The sequence below is a fragment of the Centroberyx gerrardi genome, unplaced genomic scaffold (assembly GCF_048128805.1).
Source record: "Centroberyx gerrardi isolate f3 unplaced genomic scaffold, fCenGer3.hap1.cur.20231027 Scaffold_109, whole genome shotgun sequence".
Taxonomy (NCBI): domain Eukaryota; kingdom Metazoa; phylum Chordata; class Actinopteri; order Beryciformes; family Berycidae; genus Centroberyx; species Centroberyx gerrardi.
In genome coordinates, this window is record NW_027605245.1 from 2294 (window position 1) to 26733 (window position 24440).

At 42.4% G+C, this 24440-nt stretch overlaps 3 protein-coding genes across 3 annotated transcripts in view; all 3 read left to right on the forward strand.

Annotated features, from left to right (window-relative positions):
• Nucleotides 1-1974: 1974 nt before the first annotated feature.
• LOC139925485 (adhesion G protein-coupled receptor E5) lies at nt 1975-11893 on the forward strand. The gene is made up of 19 exons (XM_071916877.2): nt 1975-2036; nt 3815-3895; nt 4274-4441; nt 4548-4700; nt 4911-5057; nt 5549-5671; nt 5827-5870; nt 5967-6071; nt 6338-6491; nt 6760-6882; nt 7007-7197; nt 7327-7491; nt 8164-8358; nt 8991-9208; nt 9316-9382; nt 9463-9554; nt 9647-9815; nt 9920-10015; nt 10753-11893. Exons 1-19 carry the CDS (start codon nt 2006-2008, stop codon nt 10792-10794), a joined length of 2364 nt encoding a protein of 787 aa, XP_071772978.2. The 5' UTR covers nt 1975-2005; the 3' UTR covers nt 10795-11893.
• Nucleotides 11894-17318: 5425 nt separating this feature from the next.
• LOC144538318 (prostaglandin E2 receptor EP1 subtype-like) lies at nt 17319-18626 on the forward strand. Its single transcript, XM_078282381.1, has 2 exons — nt 17319-18224; nt 18378-18626. The coding sequence occupies exons 1-2, from the start codon at nt 17319-17321 to the stop codon at nt 18624-18626; spliced, it is 1155 nt and encodes a 384-aa protein (XP_078138507.1).
• Nucleotides 18627-19053: 427 nt separating this feature from the next.
• LOC144538316 (long-chain fatty acid transport protein 1-like) overlaps nt 19054-24440 on the forward strand; it is an 8052-nt gene continuing 2665 nt past the window's right edge. The window contains exons 1-10 of the mRNA XM_078282379.1: nt 19054-19443; nt 20329-20496; nt 20597-20991; nt 21944-22111; nt 22922-22991; nt 23114-23205; nt 23297-23406; nt 23526-23735; nt 23825-23951; nt 24054-24191. Of these exons, the coding sequence (XP_078138505.1) occupies nt 20330-20496; nt 20597-20991; nt 21944-22111; nt 22922-22991; nt 23114-23205; nt 23297-23406; nt 23526-23735; nt 23825-23951; nt 24054-24191 (1477 nt within the window). The 5' untranslated portion in view covers nt 19054-19443; nt 20329. The remainder of the gene's footprint in view (nt 19444-20328; nt 20497-20596; nt 20992-21943; nt 22112-22921; nt 22992-23113; nt 23206-23296; nt 23407-23525; nt 23736-23824; nt 23952-24053; nt 24192-24440) is intronic.

The following is a 24440-nucleotide window of genomic DNA, read 5'->3' on the forward strand; positions in this document are numbered from 1 at the left end:
CCTATGTGCAAAATCTAACCCAACTTTTGGACTGTGGGAGGAAACCACAGCACCCAGTGAGGCAGCATTGCTAAACTACAGAGCCACTGTGCCACCCAGATCTGTAACACCAGTCCCAAATGCCTACTGTCTGTCACCATGTTCCCAGGCCCACACAGCACCAAGCCCACCTCATTGTTCAAAAGTGTGGAATACTTAAATAATAACTAACTCTACCCGTCTATGACGAGTCCGGTGCTGGACAAAAGCCGTGGGACATTTCATGGGCAGACCTGAAAATGACCTCGCAAGAAAAGTCGATGAAAACGCAACGATTGTTTTGTTCTGTGAGGTACTGTTGCAAACACGTACAGCATATCAATGCTTCATCACATTTTTAACTCTCCCACCACAACCGGGTCTATATATCAGTGTGGTCATGTGCATTGTGGGTTGCACACATGTGACCCAGGTACAGCGACAACTAAAAGGTGAGATGAAGAAAAGAACATTCTGTCTCTTTATGTACAATAACAGTCAGCAGTTGTATTTCCTCTTTCTTCCCTCTGAGCACTATAGGCGTCATTTCAATGTTGCGTATATGCTTTAGCTCTCATAGCCCAGGATGCTTTTTGGCTATATATAGCCCAGCTGTAAGCAGTAAATACATTATTATATATTTAAACAATGCATAAACAAAGCTGTAAATGTCCAAAGTATGCACCAGTGCAGTCCATATGTACAAGATAATGCTTTATTTTTGTCATATTCCCCAGAAAACGTAGTCTAAGATGAAGACTTCTATTGAACATTAACTTTTAAACCCTATCTAGCCTCATTTTAGCCTAGACGTCTTTAACCATTTAATCTTTTAAACGGCTAATCAGTGTAAAATTGCTCAGTGTTCTAGTCATGGGATCCACTGTAGAATTTCTGAAGAAAAAAAAAGAAGATATTTACCACAATTGCTTCATTGTAAATGCACTATCTTCTGTAGTTCTCACTACTATGTCTGGTTTTTCAGCAAACTAACAGCAAGCCATGACCTAAAGGTTGCAGCAGTGTCTAATCTTGCTGTGGTTGTTCACATATTCCAGACACAAGTCTGTCTACAGTTTATGGGAAACTCACTTTTGAAAAACCAACTCACTCTCAGAAGACTTAATTCATACATCTATGTGAGAGTGGAGAAAATAGACCAATGGAGGTGTGTATATGTTTGTTCCTCTGGGCTTTCCAAATGAAGCTTAAAATTGTTACCATTGTTATATTGTTATGGGCAGATGCAGTCAAAGGCAAAAAGGACTAAGCCATATACATGTCATCATCATCAGCGCTCTCTAAAACAATGACCTGTGTGTGTGTGTGTGTGGGGGGGTGGGGGGTGGGTGGGTGTGTGTGTGTGTGTGTGGGTGTGTGTGTGTGTGTGTGTGTGGAGCAGAGGAGAAACGCATAGAGAGATGAGGATAAGGCATATATATATACATATACATACATTGGTCATTATGGAACTATAGTAGAGAGTTTTGACACTTCCCCTCTCCCCCACCCAAGGGAGAGGGCAAGGGCAGCAGTTGCTGAAGGGCACCACCACCACCACCACCACCCACCCCTTTCTCAGAGGCGTGACTCAGAGAGAGTGAAACCCTGCCCACAAAATCCAGCATGTCAGTTCCCCAGACAGAGATTCAAAAAGCAAGAGAGTGAGGAAGAGGCAGAGAGTGTGGGAGAGGCCAAGGCATGAGATGAGACTGCCTGTTTTGGGTTTTTGTTTATTTTTTATTTGGTGATATCAGCACTTAGCTACTTCTCCCACACAGCAGCCTCACTTGACCGGTGGATGCAGATGTCATTCCTTTGCGGGTTCTCACTTCAGTGAAACAACTGGGAAAACTTTTGGGGGAAAAACTCGAGAAGGAAAGAAGAGAGCGGGATCTACATCATTTGAAAGAAGAGAACGTTTTCCAGAGTTTCGCTCCGGTGGTTTTTTTTTTTTACTGATAGGGACAGCGGGTCTCTCTTCACCATGACGAGCAGAGGGAACCTCCTGATGCTGGGTGAGTCCCATCTGACATCCGTTAAACACAGTAGCCCCGACACTGTGGAAAATCTTCTGTGCTGAAAGAGGGGGAAAAAAATATTCAGTGGTTGGAGGAGGGAAGCCAACTGGCTGCAGCAGAACTTCGAGTACTAACTTTTAAGTGGGTAATGATCTGTTTCTCTTGGTCAACACGGGCCGGCACGCTTAAGAGATTTAGACGACTGAAATGTTACAAATTAGAACAAAATTGTATGGAACTTTTGGTATTCAATTCAATTATAAGTTCAGAAGCATACTGTATGATCATATTTGTCAGTGACACATAATCTGATCTGTCTCACTGAAGATGGAAAAAAGCCTGACGTATACTCAGGCTTCTCTCTTCCTCTATTTCTCTCTCAATCGCTGAATGTCTTTGATAACTTATTTACTATCTGGTCATTAAATCTTTTAGCAGACTATATGAAAACCACAATTCACAAGCAGCTCACGTATGTACGGTTAGTTCTGTAAACAACTTTCCAGTGAGACCAAAATCCACCAGCAATCTTGGGAAAAGTTACACTGTTGAAATAATAAAAAAAAAAAAGTGAGAAACACAAATTGTCACAATTCAGAATTCAGCTTTACTTTTACAGGCACTTGGAGCCTGAAGCCCGAGTGAGGGAAGGAAGACAAATAAATTGGGAGCAAAAAGAAAAAGAGTGATGCTGAACACAGCAGCTTTTCTTCAAAAAATAACCCACTGTCTGGGCCCCACTCCACAGAGGACCTCTGTTCCCCTGCCTTTAAAGAGATATTTTTACACGATGAGCTCATCTCACAGCACCCGCTTTGCCTGATGCCTGATAGTGTCCGCAATAACACACAGACACACATATACGCACACACACACACACACACACACACACACACACATCTGCCTTCAGACAAAGAAACATTGACTGTGCGTTGCCATGCAATCACAACAAGGTGACAACACTGAGAGATTCTCACTAGTGTGATGAGTAAAAACGCTCCACAATGCTAATGGTGATTTTACAGAGTGATTATACACATTTGAGGTCATTCTGTCACTGGTTCTGCATTTTGCCCAGTCTACACCATGATGCCAGCTGTCCACACAGGGACAGAAGTTATCCGAAAAGCCTTTGGAGAGGCCACTGGAAAGTTCCTGTCACACTCACAGATGCAGTGGAACTGAACAAATCACGAGTGCACAGTCAAATTTTATATTATGTAGGTTTTACATTTACTGAATGACATCATCAGAACCAGTTCAGCCTCAACAGTTTGTCCCTAATTCAAACATCTGAATTAATTAGCTATTTCTTTTAAGAATCAGACTGGATTCAACGTAAATACAGAAAAGCGGTGGGGGAAAAAAAATGTAACCTGAGTCCCTCTTCCTGTTATCGGCACATTACACCCATCTGGTGTCACTTAGAGAACTGACTCTGCAGCCTCACAGCCTGAGGATATAAAGGTATTTTCTGCTTGTGCCATGCCAGCTGATGCTTCCTCATACAGAGGAAGCAGAGTTCTCCGGACACCAGCGTACAGTTCGGGGGGGAATTGTGGGCGAAACCTGTGTGCAGATGCTGTAGGAACAATCTGAGGAAATGAGGAGAGAGAATGAGGGCATTTACCTTTTTCTGCAGGGCCTTGTTAAAACTTGGAACATTTCTGATGTAATTCATGTGGTCAAATTGACGCTTTAATTTGCCTGTATCTCCACTGAAATATCTTGAAATTGTAGAACTGTAGGCTGACAGGCTCCTGCTTGCCTTGCAGCTCTCCACCTGTCCCTGGCCATGGTGCTGTCATACCCATCCTGCCCTATAGGATATAACATCAAGGACCAAGAATGTGTTGGTATGAAAAAAAAAAGCTTTTATTCTAACCTGGGATATCTTACTCATGACCCAACATGACAAAGCAGGCATGTTGTGGGAGGTAGTTTTTTTTTGTTGTTGTTGTTGGTGGCTTTCATGAATTATTCATCTTTGCATTCAGAGGTTTAAAATGGTATGAATTGTTTTGAATTATTAATGATTGAATTGAAAGAGTACATTTTCACCAAACTTTTTCTGATGTGAAATGGGTCTGCTGTGAAATTTAAATGAGCTCGGGTTAATGGTGCTTGGTCACATTTAGATTTAGATTCATCTCTAAAGTATTTTCATTCAAGCGTTGATTTCTGTGATGCCCTTCTTTCTTTCCACATCCCTCTTTCTGTGCTTTTGGTCTTAGATTATGATGAATGTGCTACTGATGAGGACTATCCTGAGGCTAACCCATGTGGGGAGAATGCAGCCTGTTTAAACACGGAGGGCAGCTTCTACTGCAAGTGTGAAGACGGTTACATATCATCATCACAGAGTGTGACTTTTTCAGCCGGCACACCTGCAACATGTAAAGGTAACTGGCCTTGTCCTTTTGCATCACTGACTGCAGAGACTGTTCCATACGTTTGGTCTGTGTTTCCTCCAAATATGAAATGCCTGTCCTTATCTTTTGCATTAAGATATCAATGAGTGTGTGGAATCCGGAGACATCTGTGGACCTAATGCCAAGTGTCACAACGCAATCCCACTCTACTCCTGCATTTGTGACGCCGGCTTCATCTCCAGTAGTGGAGCAGAGAGTTTTCGCAGGAGTGAAAATGTTACATGTAGAGGTAAGATGCCAACGAACACCCTGACTATAAGCAGCGCATGTGGTAAGCTTGATTCACTAGTGAGTGTTCTTTCCAAGAGCAGCAGTGACACACTGTTTGTGATCTTGATATATGTGTTCAAAGATGAGATGACACCTTATGTGTCTGTGTGGTGGTTTCCTCTCTCAGCCGCTTTCATCTACACTAAATGTCTTCCTCCTCCTCATATAGATATCGATGAATGTCAAGAAGAAAACCCTTGTGGGCAGAATGCTGCGTGCTTCAACACCCCGGGCAGTTACTACTGTGTCTGCAACACCGGCTTTGGATTGAGATCTGGCAAATCTCATTTCTCAGGGAATGCGGAGCAATGTGAAGGTAAAGTGCTATGACATGCAGACATGACACTGCAAAAAAAAACAATTGAACAACTCATTTCATCTAGTATTGAGTCTTAAAATCATTTTTTTTTCTTAAGACATAAGAATTAATTTTCTTGGATCAAGTGACATGATCTTAATGTTAGTGGATAGTGGAGTGATCTGCCTTATTTCAAGATAATTCTAGAAACAAGTGAAAAAGTTAAATAATATCGTCCCACTGGCAGATTTTTTCCCCTTTTCGGGGGGTTTTGAGCTGATAATGAGATTTTAGGACTCAATACCAAGTAAAATGACTTACTAAGATGACTGTTTTTGCAATGTAGTTTAGTGGCAATGCACTAACAGGATTTTTATGAGCAGTAAGAAATGTCAAGGACCATTTTGGATATGAACATTTGAGTGGACCAGGACATTTATTGTTCTCTTAGTAATGATTGAAACACACAGTGAAACCATTTTCCTCTCATTGATTCACTTCCATTTTAGACACATGTGTGATTGATAAGACAATCTGCGGAAATGGAACCTGCCACCGCGGAGACAATGGCCATTACTGTGCGTGCCATGCAGGGTTCACTAACTATGGCAACAAGGAGTCCCGCTGTACTGGTGAGAATTACAGTACAACTCAATTTTTTCAAACATTCATTATGTTACCAGTTTTGTTTCCAAGTACCACATTTTCATGAGTTATGTGCTGTAGCATCCTCATAATATGTCTCTGGTACGGCCAGTTCAATGAATCTCCCCTCCTGTTTCCTCAGTGTTGAACTGTGATGTATTCAAGCATGAGGACAGTCTGGAAGAGGTATACACTCACTATTCATATATTCAAAATATCCACTATACCAATAAAATCACTGCTTCATACTTCTCTCTCTCTATTTTATTCGCTGATTCCTAGAAACTTCCAGGTGTACAAGACGTTGTGAGCCAGTTGGCGTCCAGCTGTCTGGAGCTTACTGAGAGTGAAAGTCCCACAGAGCTGGTTGGAGAGGGCCTTCTACAGGTATTTCTGCACAAAAATGAAGTGAAATGCAATTTGAATATACAAAAAGCTGCCAGTGCTCCACAGCCAGCACGGAAATAGGAGGTGCTACCCCCCCCCCCCCCCCCCCCCCGGCTCTGTCACATGGTGTAGACATGCCTTTGCACAACACTGTGGTCTGTTTAGGCTGAACTGAGATGGTATGCAGCCTGAAAGTCTCTGTCAGTCTGACTCTGTCTCCCTTTTCTCCCCCCACATGCTGCTCCTCCCCCTCCTCCCTTGTGTAGAGACTGTTGTCTATGGTAGATGGGCTCTTGTCCAACGTAGCCTTCAATGATAACAGGAAAGTCTCCGCCTTTCTGGACGTGGTGGAGAACGCTCTGAGGCTGATAGGGCCGTTCATCAAGCCCCCCGGGACCAACAGATCCAACACTCACACAGGTTAACAACAAATCAACATACAGAAGCAGAAGAATTTATCTTCGCTTTCTTTGCTTTTTTGCTTTAGTATTTGCTTTCCTGTTCTCTGAGAGGCATGCAACTCAGTCATAACTGTTTGTTCCATTACAAAGACAATTTGTTCTTCCAAGAGGTCAGTTGTGTAACTTCACATCAAGGCACGGCTCGTAAATTTCTCATTTGTTGAAGTCATCTATGTGCTGCCAAGTAATGCATGTTTGTAAAGCCTGATCTGTGTGTCTGGGTCCAGATTTGGAGCTCTGGGTACGCAGGGGGGCAGTCTTACCCCAGGGAGCCGTGACTTTATCCTCTGAGCATGCCCAGCTGGATATCCAGTCAGAGACAGCCGCTGGAGAGGCCTCCTTCTACCCAGGTCATCATCATCAACATAATTATCACACTTGTAACCACTTTCATAACCTCATTTAATCCATAGATGTCCATTAAAGGGAATGAATGTCCACTTAACCCAGTGTGTCCCTGTGTGATTGTTACAGGCTTCACAACAGTGTCCCTGCTGAGCTATAAGAACCTGGAAGACTCCACCGATGGCTTCTTCGGTGGGATGAAGCCACCATACAACAAAACCTTCAAGATCAACTCCAAAGTGGTGACTGCCACCGTTAGTAACAGAGACACAAGCCACCTCAAAGAGCCAGTCATATTAACTTTCTACCACCTGAAACAGGTAGGGAAGAAAGCAAAGTCCCCATGTTTGCAATTTAGGATTCTACGATCAATCGGGATGAACGTTACATCTATAATGAGATAACTGTCGCAGTCTCTGTTCATACTGGTGCCTTAATCTGCTTCACAGACAAACGAAAGCAACCACACCTGTGTATACTGGGATTCCACGGAGGAGGGTGGAGCGTGGTCGCCTCGTGGCTGCAGCGTTGTGGAGTCCAACGCTGAATACACTGTGTGCTCCTGCAACCATCTGAGCAGCTTTGCGGTGCTCATGGCCCTCTATGAGATCGAGGTAAAAAAAATTCTCTGTTGCACTGGTTACACACCATAAAATGAGTCGGAGTCAGATTTGTCTCAAAAGTAAATAAATGCACAGAACAAGTTTCCCAAATGTATATCACAACTCGTAAAAACACATTTGTGGATCAGAGGACTGCTCTCTGCCAGAACCGTCTCAAAAATCCACAAATAAATGCAACCGAATCCACACATCAGGTGTCGGGTGATTTGTGAATACAGATTTGACAACCTGTTAATTTATGCAAAAAAAAACCTCACATACAGTAAACACTTCAAATGCTATTTTTATAATATTAATATATAACTTTGGAAAAATAAACTTACAACTTGGAAATATACTATATATGTGGGCTTGTTTCACATTTATTCAAGTTGCATTGTATTTATTTGTAGAATAAATAGTTTGACATTTATTCAAGTTGGGTGGCATTTGTTTGTGGACAGGAAAATACATTTGTGATCATCCGTGTTTATTTACGAGTCATGAAACTTGTTTTGTGCATTTATTTATTTTTGAGACAAATCTGACTCCATACTGATAGCACTCACAAGCTCAAAGTTCAGTTCTTGTTTATGTATTGTTGTAACCCTTCTTTCTCTCTCTCTCTCTCTCTCTCTCTCTCTCTCTCTCTCTCTCTCTCTCTCTCTCTCTCTCTCCCAACAGGACACATTTGAGTTGCAGCTGATCACCTGGGTGGGCCTCTCCCTGTCTCTACTGTGCCTCTTCATCTGCATCCTCACGTTCTCGCTGGTCCGCTCCATCCAGAGTCCGCGGACCACCATTCACCTGCACCTCTGCATCAGCCTCTTCATCGCCAACCTCGTCTTCCTTGCAGGCATCTCCCGCACAGAGAACCGTGTAAATACAAACACAGCGGCAAAATCCTATTTCTGTCAAAGGGTGTGCAGACTGCTTCCAATGCAGAGTGCACTGCAAAAAATCTCCATCTTAACAAGTCATTTAGTCTATTATTGAGTCCTAAAATCGTAATTTTCTTAAAATATTTGAAAAAATCTGCCAGTGAGGTTAGATAATTTCACTTGTTTCCAATGCAAATCAACTTGTTTCAAGAATTTAGTAGAATCAAGTGTCATTTTCTTGATAGTAGTGCAGTGATCTGCCTTATTCTGACGATTTTCTGATGATATTGACAATCATTTCTAGAAAATTCCTGAAACAAATTAAACTGCATTGGAAACAAGTGGAGTTATCTCACCTAACTAGCAGAATCTTTCTCTTGGTTTAAGAAAAATAAGATCTGAAGGCTAAATTTGAGACTAAATGACGTGTTAAGATGGACTTTTTTTGCAGTGTGGGACTAGATGTTTGAAGTAACTGCAGAGCTACTGAATGATTTATGTGTGTGCTGTACAGTTGTAAACAACAGTACAGTAAGCAGTTTCTCCCTCTCTGTCACTTCTCAGCATCCTTTGTCTGTTATTTCCACTGCTGTGTTCCTGATCCTCTCCTCTCTCTCCCTGCTACATTAGACCGGCTGTGCAGTGGTAGCCGGTCTGCTGCATTATTTCTACCTGGCATCATTCTGCTGGATGTGTCTGGAGGGCGTACAGCTCTTCAGGATGGTAGTGCTGGTCTTCAACACTACCTTCAAAAGCCTCTACATGATGGCAGGCGGCTACGGAGTCCCAGCTGTAATTGTCGCTATCTCTGCCATAGTCAATGCCAAGGGATACGGCACCAAGAGACAGTGAGTTCCCATTACTGGCATTTGCCTTATTTCTAATTCATGCCTTAATAATATCTAACCTTTGAAAGACTCTGCCCTGCTCAATAAAGTCTTGATATGTATTCTAGTTGCTGGTTGAACTTGGAAGGTGCATTCATCTGGAGTTTCTTCGGTCCTGCCTGTCTCATCATCATTGTAAGTAATAAGAGTTGAGTGATACCTCTAAAATTGACTTCAGTTTTTGTTTTTAACACATAATCTCCATTGTCTTTCAGGTAAACATTTTCTTCTTTCTGATCACTGTGTGGAAGTTGGCACAGAAGTTCTCAAGTTTGAACCCCGACCTAAACAACTTGCGGAAAATTAAGTGAGTTCATCAAAATCAAACCAAACACATTTCACGCTGATACTTGCAGTACCTCAGATTTGACCCATGTGTGTCTTCGTTGCCTCCTGCAGGGCGTTCACCATCACTGCAGTGGCTCAGCTGTGTGTGCTGGGCACCATGTGGATCTTTGGTTGTTTCCAGTTCGAGGGGGGCACAGCAGCCATGTCGTACCTGTTCACCATCCTCAGCAGTCTGCAGGGGGTCCTGCTCTTTGTCATGCACTGTCTGCTTTCTAAGCAGGTTTGTCACACTCCTCCCAAACATCAGAAGAGCGCAGGCAAATGAGCAATAAGCTCTACAATTATGAATTCAGATCAATTAATATTCTCCTTTGCCCCCTGCAGGTGAGGGAAGAGTATGGAAGCTTCCTGTCCAGTTTCTGTGCACCTCAGAAGAAAAGGTACTCCGAGTTCAGTTCCTCCCAGTCGAGCAAAGCACAGGTGAGCAGTCTTACAAACTCAGTATTTCACTGTAGTGACTCTGATGCAGGCAGAATGACTGTAATGTTGAGCTGAATTCTCCAATAATTTAGCAGCACACAGTACCACCACCTTAACCAGTATCATCAAAATGCAACAGAATCTTAGAGATTTGCTGAATTCATGATGATATATAATATATAACTTATTGGGTTATCATTTCATTCTCATAAGTATTTAAGCTATACTGTAAACCTATTTTCATCATCTGCAGACAAATACAAAGAGGTTAGAAACTAAAGATCTCCAACCACAAAGCACAACAACAAAGTCAGAACATACACAGGCTACTTGAAGCAACATTTTTAATTTCTCATTGTTGAAAGATGCCTGCATTGTCCACCAAGCAACAGTATTTTTAAATCAGCCCATTAATTTAAGCAATTAATGTGGGTGTGAGCAGCACAGTGTGAGATATGATCCGTCTCACCATTTCCTCTGTAATTAGATTGCTTAAGAGACATTTAAGACACATAATGGATGCAGGACCTTGTGAAAGTCTAATTTTGGAGCCATTTCAAAAGCAAACTTATAATTCTTTTCCGGAGCTCGGAGATAAGGAGGGAAAGTAGGTGGTGTGAAGTGAAGCATGTTGTATCTTGGTGATTGAGCAGAGCCAATCTGCATAATGAAAGAGCGCTGAGTGAGTCTATCATGACTGATTGGGTTGCCTATATAATACCTTCTGTCATCCTCAGACATCCAAGAGCATCCAGAACACAGGAGAGTCTCATATCTGAAGAGCGAAGGAACGACCTGGGAACGATGAATTTGTGTTCCATCTCCTGGAAGATTTACAGTGAATGTCCTCATGTTTTAGCCAATACACACGTTTGGCTCGCTGCAACATATTGTGAATAGTAGGCTACTATTCTTTAGCATTAGTTGGCCTTTACATTTTAAGCTGGTCTAAGAGAACTGTAATATTTTGTAAATGAAGGACTTCATTCCAAAATGCTATATATCTATTTTTTTTGGGGGGGGGGATCTGAAATTCACCAGTCAATATTTCAAAAACACAGATCATTCTATCCTTTAAAACCTGCATATGCTAATATTTAAGCAAAGGTGTTAAGATGATCCATGACTTAAACAGTAACACATAGTGTGCTTTACTTTCATGCCAGACATTTTGTGAAAATTTGTTTGTTTGTTTGTTTGTTTTCAAATGGGGGATATTGCATTTTGGGACAAAACTCTCCAAATGTTTTCTATGTATTTTCATGTGTGGAAAAAATATGTATATGACTGATTTTGGACGCAAAAAATCCAGCAAACTGATATTATCAAGACCTGGTTTAATCAGGTTCACCTAATCATCCAGGTACTTTATCGGACCAAAGACAATCTGAAAGACAATCTGAAAGATTTTCTAACAAAGGCAAGCACTTTTTTCTTATCGTTTGTGTTTTTGTTTGTTTTTCCTTGACTTTTTTCTCTTCTGTATATTTTTTCCACTGTATTTAAAATATTGTTTAAATAGACAAAGATGGATTTGAAATGTATATTTGTGCGTATATTGCTGTAAATTTCTGTATAAAGCTGAGCAGGTTACAGCATTCCTGCTCCAGGCATGTTAAATGTATTGGATTTAAATGTATGAATAGACATGGGGTGTATTATAGATAATCAGTGTCTTAAACTTTGAATGTTCAATATTGTTATTATTGTCTGTCAGAATATTGACTCTGTTGGAACCACTGGTATGTGGACAGAACAAATTATGTTTGTGTTAATTTTTCACATTCTTTGCTCAAAATAATGATCTTTTTGTTTTGTATTCCCTATTTACATTTTCTATATGTTTCATATTGTAAATTATTATAATAAATGTTTTAAGTGTTAATTGTTTTCAGCGTTGATTCCTCTCTAGGAAAAAAATATCACTCTGGCACCAAGGTCTCCCCACTATTGCCTTTGAAATAATTCATTTAATCTAGAAAATAAAAATCTAGAGTTTTTAACATCTGAGGGAGAAAGATATCCTGTTTTGCTCCCTGGATCTTCATGTCAGAGAGCCCAGTTTGTGAAATGGGAATTGATGGCTTTACTGAAATTCTACTCAGGCAGAGATTGGCAGAAACAGACAACAGGAAGGAATTAGAGTTCAGAGTTTTGTCGAAAGAGCAAACAGAAGGTCATTACTAACCCCACGCTCCCGTATTGATTTTCTAACCCTTCTGCTGTCTTCTATCAGTAATCCATGTCTATCACGCTGTCCCATAGCTCTTTGCTTACTGCTACAACGCTCATCCGGCTTGTTAACTTGCAAATCAAAGGGCAGAGAGCAATACAGACAGAGGAAATGGAAGATCGCTCCATTGCTCCTCTCTTCTCTTCATTCCTATTTATTTCCTCCAGTGGCTCAGAGGCATGACGGTCTCAAAGGCAACTCTGAATCTCAAAACATGTACTTGACTTTTAAAACAGAGCAAAACAAACCTTAAGTAGCCCCAGCAACACATTAGATGTGTCAGGGAAGATGAGACAGAGTCAACTCAAACACTAGATTAGTGAGGTAGTCTGGATTGACATTTTCACTGAAACTCACAAAGTAACAAGAGAGAGAGTTCCTGTGGAAAGTATAGTCAGCCATTTTTTTCAGAACTCCTCTTATAGTGAATAGGAAAGATCCAAATCAGACAAGTGCTTGGAGAGAGTGTCCTTAGATAACTTTTTGAAGAGTTTTTGATGTTACATTACCAAGAAACCCGATGATTGCCGTTCTAGGTGCTAGGCCAGAAGAAGTGAAAGACAGGAAAAAAAAAAAGTATTTACTACAAATTCTCTTAGTGATTGTGGAAAAAGCTCTAACGTTAAGATGGCTCAAAACAGAACCTCCAACTTGCAAAGAATGGTTGACTGTTGTAAGAGGAATCTACTCAATGGAGAAAATAACACACACATTAAGATTACAGAACACACAATTTAATGAAAGGTGAACAATTTGGAGAGAAAAAATGGAAGAAAGCTGGGATTGAACATTGATAAACCTGTTGGTCTTCTATCCTGTCTAGACTATCTGAATTACACCCATGTAAACAGTATGGATGGGATGATTACTCATGTAATGGTTGACAAGGTGGAATGTAACCCATTTATTTTTATTATTATTATTATTATTATTTTTTTTTTTTTTTTTCCTAGAGGGGTGGGGGGTTTATTACGGGGAAAAGGGGAAGAGACATGTTGGTGTATAATTGTACTCATGCATATTATTTTCAATAAAAATATAAGTTGCAAAAAAAGAAACAGAGTATTGCTTCTTTAACCATTTGCAAAGCCTGTTCGACTCAAAGTTGATGCACCTCTAGGGTTTCTGTGCAGCTTCTGACCGCATCTCTTCAGAAGCACAGGAGCAGTTTCTCTTTGAAGCGAGCAACCATTCTGCACCTTTCATTCCTTGAGCCTCCTATATGAAAAGCTTCAGTAAAAACATCAGATTTACTAAAATATCCGCCAGGTTCAGTGTTGTGTTGGGGTGACTTTGTGTAAACGATTTGTAACCTTTCATCCAGGCAAGCAAAGAGCATCATGGTCCTTCGAGCTCCTCTGATGTCTGTCTCTGTGTCCTCTTTTATGCCCAGAGATCTTTATATGTGACAGTAGATGATGATATTTATCCAAACTGAATAACAGAAACAATTGTCTTATTGTTTTAGGAAGAATAAGACAATTAAATTAGAATATTTTAGCAGTTGCAGACTTTGAACTCATCTGTTCAACTGCTCGCAATATCGTCAATATACAGCAAAAAGAAGGTGAAGGCTGGCATCGTCTCTGTTTCAGAGTTTACTAAAAGAGGAGCAACAGAGGAGATGAATGGATGGAGGGAACACATCCAGAGAGGAAGGTCGAGCGTGTAGAGATAAGATAGCAGCCACAGAAGACAGAGAGAGTCAGACAGGGAGAAAGAGAGACTGGCAGAGAGACAGAGAAAGAGGAGAGGGGAGACAGAGAGCAGACGAGTGTGTGTGTGTGGACAATAGGGATGATTGACTGTGGCGAACCAGGCAGCTCTGCAGACAGGAGAGACACGCTGAGGCAGCAGGTGGGTAACACTCTTCTTCTCTCCTCTGTTCTGTGCCATTCCAAACAATTCATCAACAAGTCATCTAAAGGTAAGTTTCATTTACTATTGATAACCACGCTCATGTTCATTTACTTTTTGATAACATGCTTTACACATTTGTATCTGGTAGTAAATCAGTGAAAGCTGAAATATAGACTGACTATACAAAATAAGGAACACTTTATCTTTCCATGAAATAGACTAACGAGGTGAATCCCTAGGAAAGCTATGATCTCTTAATGATTTTGTCTATTAAATCCACTTTAGTCATGAATGGGAGGTGTATGAGAGGGAGAGGAGACAAGTTAAAGAGGGATTTTGAAGCCTTGACAATTGAGGCTATTGAAAAATGGATAGTGCAAAAGGAGCACTAACCCAATTTTAGCAGGGCATTTCTAATTTTCTGTACTTTCTGTGTAAGCCCTAATGATTATTAGCATCTTGATCACGCCGTAGTTGTTGAGGAATGAAACCCTTTGTTTGAAACATAAAGTAATAAGAAGTCAACAAGATTCAGAGTAACAGAGGCTTGTTGTGTGGGAAAAGATACAGTAGCCGGCATCACTCGTCCGTCTGAAGCATTTGCATGGCAAATGACATGATGGGTTTGACATGACAAGTTTCTTTCATCATTGGTCACATTCCGCCTGTCCTGAACGGAGCTCCTGAAATCCTTTTAATCAGGCAGAGCCCTTGTCATGTATTCACACTCCCCGGGGAAATTGCTGCTTGTTAGCTGTCACCTGCCTGTTCTCTCTGCTGGTACGCTGACTGTTGATAAGGCAAGAGGGGAGAGAACGCAAGTGGAAAAAAATACAAATTAAATGTATTAAAAGTATTGCTGTACAGTACTGGCATGGACATAAGGGGAGCAGTGGAGGTAATTAATTTTCACTGAAGCACCAAGCAGCCTTCTCCGCCCATCAGGGGGTCTGTGACTTTAAATTGCACATTTTAAGTATAAATTAGTGTGAAAGTCTAAAATAAAAAATGTATTTATTTATTTATTTACTCCCTTATTTTATTTGGGCTGAATTGCTTGAGGAGTGAAAACTTTCTCTTATGAAAATGACTCTCTTGGGGCGTTGAAGAGTATAGGTTGAACTTTCTGTTAGAATAATAAAGCCCACTGTGGTTCATTTTGGGATGGTAATGGGATGAGTTCATTTTCTAGTCACTGTCTACTATTGGGAAAACACAGTTTAATATCACTATGGAATTCAATAGAGATATCAGACCGGAAAAACTCAATAAAAAGTGCAGCATCTTAAGTTTCACATAAAGCATCAAGAGGGTGATAAATAATTTATTTTTTCTTTGAAACCCCAGGAACTAGACTCAAATACCAACTCTAAGGAACATGTGTATAGAATCAGAAGCAAAGTCCACCAAAGAAAACACTCTTGTATCAATAGTACTATAAACTTATTTCAGACTAAAAATTTGCTTTTGTGGCAGGACTTTTTTTTCTCTAGATTTGCATTAATGACTTTTTTAATTTACTTTCTTATCAATGTTAGTAGTTTAAAATCCTTCTCAGAAGTCATCAGAAGTTAGTTACATTAGTTATAAAAGCAGTGTGTTGAAAAATCTCTTCCCAGGAAAGCATGCCCCTGGAATCCCTGGGCTTTGTTAGAGAAAAGTGTCCTTTTTATGATTTTCACCCCGTCTCTAAGAGAGTCTGTGCACGTCACTGCTGTGCCCCTGTGGACGGGCTGAGATTCAAATCATTCTGGAGAGTGAGACTTCATTAACCTCTTGCAGACGTTTGGACATTGAGTAGAGAGGCAGAGGCAAGGCTGTTGTTGGCAGATTCCCTCAAACTGATAATTCTCATAATTCTCCACTAGTTTGGTTTCAATATCTTGCCCACAAAGCATCAGCGAGGGAAATGTGATGTACCCAACTCAAGAAAAGGATATTTATTGTGAGGTGTTTTTGTATCCCATATTTTATACCCATCTCTATCTCTCTCTCTCACACACACACACACACACACACACACACACACATATACACCACTAACTGACAAAAACTCATTGCATCATGACAGTTCAGCCAAAGCAAAAACACTGGCTGAAACCAAGTAATGAGTTAAGGAAACTGTCAAAGAGAGCAGCTGTGGAGCTGTTATGGTGAGGTTCCAGAAAGGGTAAAAGATAAATGAGCAAGGTGTGTTTGTGGCAGGTCGAAGATGTTAAACAGGTGCAAGAAATGTGCTGAAAAGGAGAACAATTTTCATGCAACGGGCATACACAATATCTGGTCAGAGGATATGTTGTGCAAACAAACCACATGAAAGCAGCATGAAACAAAAATTACACAAGTTTCCTTCATTGCCACACTACAGGGCTGGTAGAAGTTGTTGAACAATTTGTTAAAAATCTTCCAGTGGGACGGTCCTGGTGGCTCAGCTGGCCAAGGCGCCTACCATTTAACCGCAACATCTTAGGTTTTGAATCTGGCCTGGGACCTTTGTCGCATGTCACCCCCCAGTCTCTCTCCAAATTTCTCTACTGTGACTGTCTAATAAAGGCAGAAATGCCAACAAAATCCTCTGATCCTTAAAACATCCTCCGAACAAGAGATACAGAAATGATCCCATTGTTGGATGCTCAGCTTTCACGGGTCATTCCCATGATTATTCATATTTCTGAGAGTTTGCTTGTGTGAGAGTGCATGCAGGCATTCAATCCAAGCAATCACATATGTGCCCGTGCTTGAATGATGGGTAAGGGAAAACAGTGGGTAGAGTTTCAGAAAAAGAAAGAGGCTCTGGCTCTGGCTCCTCTTCATTACTGCCTGTGCAACAGCAGCTCTCCTAATTATGGTCCAAATCCTCGAGAGCCATTGGCAGACCAAACGTACTTATAATAATCAATCATCGCGCTTCCCAGTGAAGCATGTGTCAAAGCATTCATTAGTGCATGATAGCGCATTTAAGATTTCTCTGTTGTACCGCAGTGTATGAATTACTTAAGATGCCTAGAAATTAGCAGAGCAGAATGAGGTAAAGATATTAGTTAGAAATTATGGCTCAATAGCTTTGAATCAATGCACAAAGACTTTAACAATTCAACCAGGCTCTGCACAGGTGCTGATCGTGAGAAATATTTATTGAAAGTAGTTTTAACTTTGCCTGTAATTCTCCGTAGATGACACTGAAGCTGAGGACACCTTCTCTGCTGCATCATGGCTTCTCCCTCCTCTGCACCTTCCATCCTCCACCACGAGTCAGAGATCAACTCCTCTGAATACCCAAATCCCCTGTTGCTAAATAGCAGCACCTCGCTACCCATCAGATCTTCAGGCTTAGGAATGTCCTGCTTCACCATGACCTTTGGCGCCATCTCCAACATCACTGCTCTGGGCATCCTGGCCAAATCCCGCGTCCGATTTCGCCGCCAAGCCAAAGCGCCGTTTCTGCTGTTGGCAGGGGCATTGCTATTGGCTGATCTCGGAGGTCACGTGATCCCCGGTGCCTTTGCCATGTATGTGCACATGGATCATAGTCAGAGGTACAAAGTGGCAATGCATGCCATAGAGCCTGCCAAGACTTTCTGCCAGATCTTTGGGGCAAGCATGGTGTTCTTTGGCTTGTGCCCTTTGCTGCTGGGCTGTGCCATGGCAGTGGAGCGCTGTGTGGGCATCACCCAGCCGCTGCTCCACGCCGCCACCATCACAGTGACTCTCGTCCGCCGAGTTGTGCTGCTTCTGTCCTCTCTCGCCCTCCTGCTAGCAGCGCTGCCTCTATTCGCTGTCGGCACTTACGCTCCCCAGTTTCCCGGCACCTGGTGTTTCTTGCCCCTCCACGGCCCGCGATCTACAGCGGACACCAACCTGGCCCTGGCCTTCTCATGTCTGGGCCTCACAGCGCTCACACTCTCCCTGCTCTGTAACATCATAAGTGGCCTGGCATTGCTGCAGGCCAGGGTGAGCTCCCAGAATGTTAAGCCAAAGTCAGCGGCTCGGTGTCACCGTCATGCATCGTCCTCATCCTCATCGTCTTCCTCCTCTTTCTGCTCACTGGATGTGGAGATGATGGCACAGTTGGCTGTGATCACTGTGGTTTCCTGTGTGTGCTGGAGTCCCATTCTTGTGAGTACTGTCACTTAACACCAGCTGTTTAAAGGTTTTTTCCACCCTTAGTAGCCACTTGATGTATATTTACAGTCCCTAATAGTTTCTGAATATTGTAAATGATACAGTACTACATTCATAAGTGATTATGTGTCTCTCTTATATTAACAGATCCACATTCTTGTGTCAGTGATGCAGTTTTACCAAAGCTCCAGTGCCTCAGTCCCTCAACCAGAGGGGTTAACTCTACTGGGTTTACGTATGGCCTCCTGGAATCAGATCCTGGACCCCTGGGTTTACATCTTACTAAGGAGAGCAGTGCTGTACAGAGTTTGCTGTGCCCTCCACACAGAGGGATCCACTACGGCAGCAGGCAGCTCCTGTGCAGACTCACGCAGGCAGATCCCCAGTCTGCATTGACACTCTTGAGCATTTGTCTTATGGATTACAAAAGATTAATATTTCCCTCTTACTTGTGTATAAGACTATAACACCTTTCTTAATTATTTCCAACAAGGGTAAGTGAGGGTCATGCTGTGCCAGCCAAAAGTCTGTAAGACTGCAGTATGAACAGAGCATAAAAAGGGGTTTAACCCATCTCACAACATTTATTTTGTAGTATCTACCGGTGTCCTGTAGCCTACTATCGATTCGACACAACGGGCACCTGAAAATTCTGGTGGTTGAAATAAACTGAAGCAATTGGACGGGGTGAATATTGTCCAATCAGATTTGAGAAAGGCATGACGAGCGTCCAGTTCATCAAATGGCTGAGCTCGCTGAGGAGACTCACACCCAATGGGGGCGGTGCTCCGGTTGCAATGACACCATTCAATATGGAGTACAGAAAATAGCCTGATTCACTCTACATTTTCCAATTCTCATTCAGATTTCGAACAAATCTTCCAGTCGTTCAGAAATTATCACCGCTCTCCCTTGAACGCCGGGCTCCGGGACTCGCTCACGTATGTTTGACACGTTCTCAAATGTCGTTTGGATGTGAAGCGTTTACTACTATAACAACCGCGTTGACAAGCAGTGAGCTATGAAACTATTGTAACACTTCGAAACTGATAGTTTACTGTTAAAACGCTACATTGTTTCCATCCAACGCTCTCGACATCCGGAGGTGGATTTGAATACAGCGACTACACTTTCCGTTTAATTAACTACAACTTTTGCAGACAGGGTTAGTGGGTGAAAGGTGACATCGCTCCAGTTCGCTGCTGATTGGTAGGTAAGTTGTTGTCTACATTGCATGCATTTAGATTTTGCGCAGTAGCGATGCTGTGCATACATACACTAACCAAGCACTTTATTAGGAACACCTTACTAATACTGAGTAGGTATCAGCTTTCAGCTCAATGTCAACCGGCTACTAAGTGCCATCCGCCTCAAGGTTCGCTGTGTTGCATTCTGAGATGCTTTTCTGCTCACCACAGTTGTAAAGAGGTTATCTGAGTTAGCCTTTCTAACCAGTCTGGCCATTCTCCTCTGACCTCTCTCATCAACAAGGCGTTTCCGTCCGCAGAACTGCAGCTCACTGGATGTTTTTTTGTTTTTCGTACCGTTCTGTGTAAACTCTAGAGACTGTTGTGCGTGAAAATCCCAGGAGATCAGCAGTTTCAGAAACACTCAAACCAGCCCGTCTGTCACCAACAACCATGCCACGGTCAAAGTCACTGAGATCACATTTTTTCCCCATTCTGCTGCTTGATGTGAACATTAACTGAAGCTGCTGACCTGTATCTGCATGATCTTAGGCATTGCACTGCTGCCACGTGATTGGCTGAATGGATAATTGCATGAATAAGCAGGTGTACAGGTGTTCCTAATAAAGTGCTCGGTGAGTGTAATTTGACCTGTTGTGACATCCATTCGTGTATGTTGCCCGGATGTGAGCTGGTAGACTCTGTTCCACATTGCCTGCATGTTGATATGTGTTTATTGACAACTTTAGCGGTTTTCCGGGTGTTTGATATCATTCTTTTAGATATTATATAAGCTAAGTTACTTGTCTATACAGTATACCATTCAACCTCCTGAGTTAAACCCATGTTTGTCTCAACTTATGTCCATCCCGTCCCAAAAACCCATCTTTCCCCATTTCCTCCATGACAAGAATGCACAATGTGGCGAGTGTCTCAGTCTCTCTGGGTTCCCTGGGTCTGCTCCGTCTCTTCGGGGTCTCCTGGCCCTGGAGTCTGGCAGCAGGCCTTGGGGTCTACCTGGGCACAAGCAGCTGGAAATACTTCTACATCGCAGCGCGCACTGCGAAGAGAGACCTCAAGTAAGTTAAATGTGACCAAATAAAGTTCTGATCATATTTATGGCTCTACAGCTTTACTGACCTAACCTCTCCCTGTTTTTCCTCTTGTAACCCTCTCTAGTGGCCTGTATGTGCTCTTGAGAGTGAAGCTGGCTTTGTGGCGTTACATGCGTCGTGGGAGCAACATTCCTTCCATCTTTGCCCAGACAGTAAAACTCCACCCAGACAAACCGGCTCTGATCTATGAGGCCACAGGGGAAACATGGACCTTCACCCAGCTGGACCAGCTGTCTAACTCTGTGGCCCAGTGGGCGCGGGGTCAGGGGTGGGTCTCCGGGGACGTGGTGGCCCTCTTCATGGAGAGCAGGCCGTTACAGGTGGCCCTTTGGCTGGGGTTCGCCAAGGTGGGGGTGGAAGCTGCACTCATTAACTTCAACCTCCGCCGTGATTCCCTCCTACATTGTATTGGAGTGTCAGCATCGCGGGGCATTGTGTTTGGAGCTGAGCTTGCTGATGGTAAGACTATGACAAACGTGGTGGGACAGGCTGCTTGGGGAGTTAATATCATGCCTATTATTCAGTAGTTGATTTTATAAAATGCAGATGATGATCATTGTAAGCAAAAGCAATCATGTTGTTAGAGGATCATTTTTCATTTTGAAAAAAAAAATTAACTGTGATCCTGTTCTGATCAACTGCTATATTCGCTACTTAAGTGTTGCTATGTGACAAACAGAATATACATACATACACAGATGCTTAACTCAGGACATTTATAACTTGATATCTATTTCACAATTCATATTCATTTATCTAGCAGTCATTACGACTGCTAAACATTCTGCCTAGGCTCTTCCATTTGGTTGGTTAGTGACATTTTTGTATTTCATTAACATTCTGTCTGTGACATCACTCTCTCTGGTCAACATTGTGTCCTGTGATGTCACACTGTTGGCATTCTGTCTGTCTGTGTAACGTTTCATTGTTTGTGACGTGTTCAGCACTATGACATCACGCTGTTGGAGATCAACATTCAGCCTGTTTGTGACATCATATCTCTGAGGTCAACATTCCATCTGTGCCCTCTCTCTGTCTCTAGAGTTAGTTATTATGCTCATTATGCTTGCTTGTGACATCAATCAACATTCTGTTTGTTTCTCTATGACATTACACTTTTCTCTTCGTGGTTTCTGTGAGGTCACACTTGCTTGTCTGTGACTTCACTGTATGAATGTTTTCATTTGTTTTGTAGGCAATATTGCTTCATAAAGTCAATGACATCATAATCGGTGTCTCGCTTTTTACAAAAAGGTTAATTAAACAAAATCTGTTTATGTTTGTTTTTTACGTATTTATTCCACCATCACTAATAGTTGTGTTTATATGTTATGCAAACTGTAGCACTTGAACTGGCTTGACTGATGTCTTCTCTCCCTTACTGTCTCTCTCTCCTTTTACTGGTTGTCAGCCATGTTGGAGGTGAGTTCCTCCCTGGGCCAGTCCATGGTACGGTTCTGTACAGGGGAGCTCAGTGCAGAACATCTGGCCTGTCTGGCTGCCCAACCTTTGGACCCCATCTTAGCCTCTGCATCTACACTCCCCCCTCCCCCCTGCCTTCTCCCCAAAGGCTTCAATGGTGAGTGCCCCATCTCCCACTGAGCTGAACTCTGACTCTCTTCAGGACTTCATCTGTAAACATGTTAAGGGGGAGTCCGCTTTTAAACAACTCTTACACAACTGTGTCCTTATACTATGTTTGACTGATCACCCTTTTTGCTTGTTCCATTGGATTGCTGTTTTTTAAATTCCCAAAGTGTAGAAAATGAATCTGTATGCACCACAGATAGATTCATTTCTCTCACTCACTTGTCTAGTTTATGAACTGAGTTTCACTCGTAATTATCTTACTCGTGCCTGGCGAAGTGATTAGTTGGCTGTGCAGAACTTATGAGAGTTATGAGTCATTTTGTATTCAGGACAGTTCTTGACATTTTTCTGTGCACAGCAAGAGCCGTCTAGGGTAGATATGACTGACTGGTTGAGGTGTGTGCTGTCTGAATCACAAATGGCCAGTTACCGTTTAGTTCTCCTGAACAGTAGTAAGTCTACGGTAGGTGTATGAAGGCATAGCTCAGCACGCCACAAAAAGTGTGTGCATCCCGTTTAAAATAACAAAATGTTCACCAGGAAAACAAAAGCTACATTTTCTGTTATGACTTTCTTTCACAAATCAGGAGATATGAGATGTTATTGCTAGCACTATTGAATGCATGCATGACTTCAGCAGTGATGGATGTCTTCAAAATCTGTTGATAGACAAGGGTAACGTATGGACTGTGGTAGAGTTCAGGTTCTTATGAGGATTGTAAAATACTGTGAAGACACAAGTATGTATCTTACCATTTCAGCTTGCAGTTTTAATGCCGTACTGTATTCTCTTCTACAGACCGCCTATTTTATATTTACACATCTGGCACCACAGGACTGCCCAAGGCTGCCATTGTGGTACAAAGTCGGTACGTTTTCTTGAACTACCACTAGGATCACTCTGTAGAGTTGTTACAGTTGCTGCACAGCTCATTTTAGATAGATTTAGATTTGGGTTTGTTCCATTTTTTTTATTTTGTTTCCCCAACAGTTACTACCGGATTGCTGCTTTTGGGTATTACGCCTTCCGCATGCGTCCTGATGACATCATCTATGACTGCCTGCCTCTCTATCACTCAGCAGGTATGTAAAGATATCCTTGAGCTCTTGATGAATGCTAATCTTTCTTGCTAGGCCTGTATATCCTAAGTATGAGCTCTCTCCTCCTTGTCAGGTAATATCATGGGAGTTGGCCAGTGTCTGATCCATGGCCTCACTGTGGTAGTGAAGAAGAAATTCTCTGCCAGCCGCTTCTGGGAAGACTGCATCAAGTACAACTGCACTGTAAGGGCTTAAATATCTGCAGAATATTGAGAGGTGATGTAGTTTGTCAAATTAATTAGTATGAACTGTACATTTTGAACTAGTAGTGGCATAATAACAAGACTGTTTTCTCCCTGTAGGTGGTGCAGTACATCGGGGAAATCTGCCGCTACCTCCTGTCCCAGCCGGTGCGGCCATCAGAGAAGGGTCACCGGGTTCGGCTGGCAGTGGGGAACGGGTTGCGCCCCAGCGTGTGGGAAGCCTTCACGGAGCGTTTTAGGGTGGCGCAGGTCGGCGAGTTCTACGGAGCGACTGAGTGTAACTGTAGCATTGCCAACATGGACGGCAAGGTCAGCAAACACAATGGCCAATGTTACTTGTGTCTCCACTGATGCAAAATGAATTGGATCGAAGTGTAGCTAATTTTCTGTCTCGCCAGGTGGGAGCCTGTGGATTCAACAGCCGCATTCTCCCCAATGTGTACCCGATCCGTCTGGTGAAGGTTGACGAGGAAACCATGGAGCTGGTTCGGGACAGCAAGGGTCTTTGTGTGCCTTGTCGTCCAGGTAACTCCTACACAGATATTGTTGTTTCTGATCATTAACCTTGTCTATGTCGCTCTTTTGGTCTCCTGAAACCACTCCATTAACCTCCTCTGTTTCTCGCAGGGGAGCCGGGGCTTCTGGTGGGTCGGATCAACCAACAGGACCCATTACGGCGCTTCGATGGCTACGCAAGCCAGGATGCTACAAGGAAGAAGATAGCCCACAATGTCTTCAAGAAAAACGACTCTGCATATTTATCAGGTTACCGGTCAAGTTTTGTCACAATAAATATTGCATTACATGATAACTCACAACACCGGTCGCAATAGTTCTTATCAAAACTATGCAAATGTAAACACACAGGCGTATAGGCGTTTAAAGCTGTTGTTTTTATATACTTAAAGAAGCGGCTTTATATAGTGCAAAAAGCTTGAAAATTGAGACATGACAAATATAGACAGTGTTAAAATAGCCAGGCTGCCTTTGTCAGTGTTCATTATGGGTAATGAG

Bases quoted from the DNA above. Each gene is read 5' to 3' on its own strand.
- LOC144538318 (XM_078282381.1), top strand. From the start codon at position 17,319: ATGGCTTCTCCCTCCTCTGCACCTTCCATCCTCCACCACGAGTCAGAG. The intron at 18,225-18,377 runs GTGAGTACTGTC...TTATATTAACAG, and splicing joins TGTGCTGGAGTCCCATTCTT to ATCCACATTCTTGTGTCAGT.
- LOC139925485 (XM_071916877.2), top strand. From the start codon at position 2,006: ATGACGAGCAGAGGGAACCTCCTGATGCTGG. The intron at 5,672-5,826 runs GTGAGAATTACA...CTGTTTCCTCAG, and splicing joins CAAGGAGTCCCGCTGTACTG to TGTTGAACTGTGATGTATTC. The intron at 7,198-7,326 runs GTAGGGAAGAAA...TCTGCTTCACAG, and splicing joins CTTTCTACCACCTGAAACAG to ACAAACGAAAGCAACCACAC.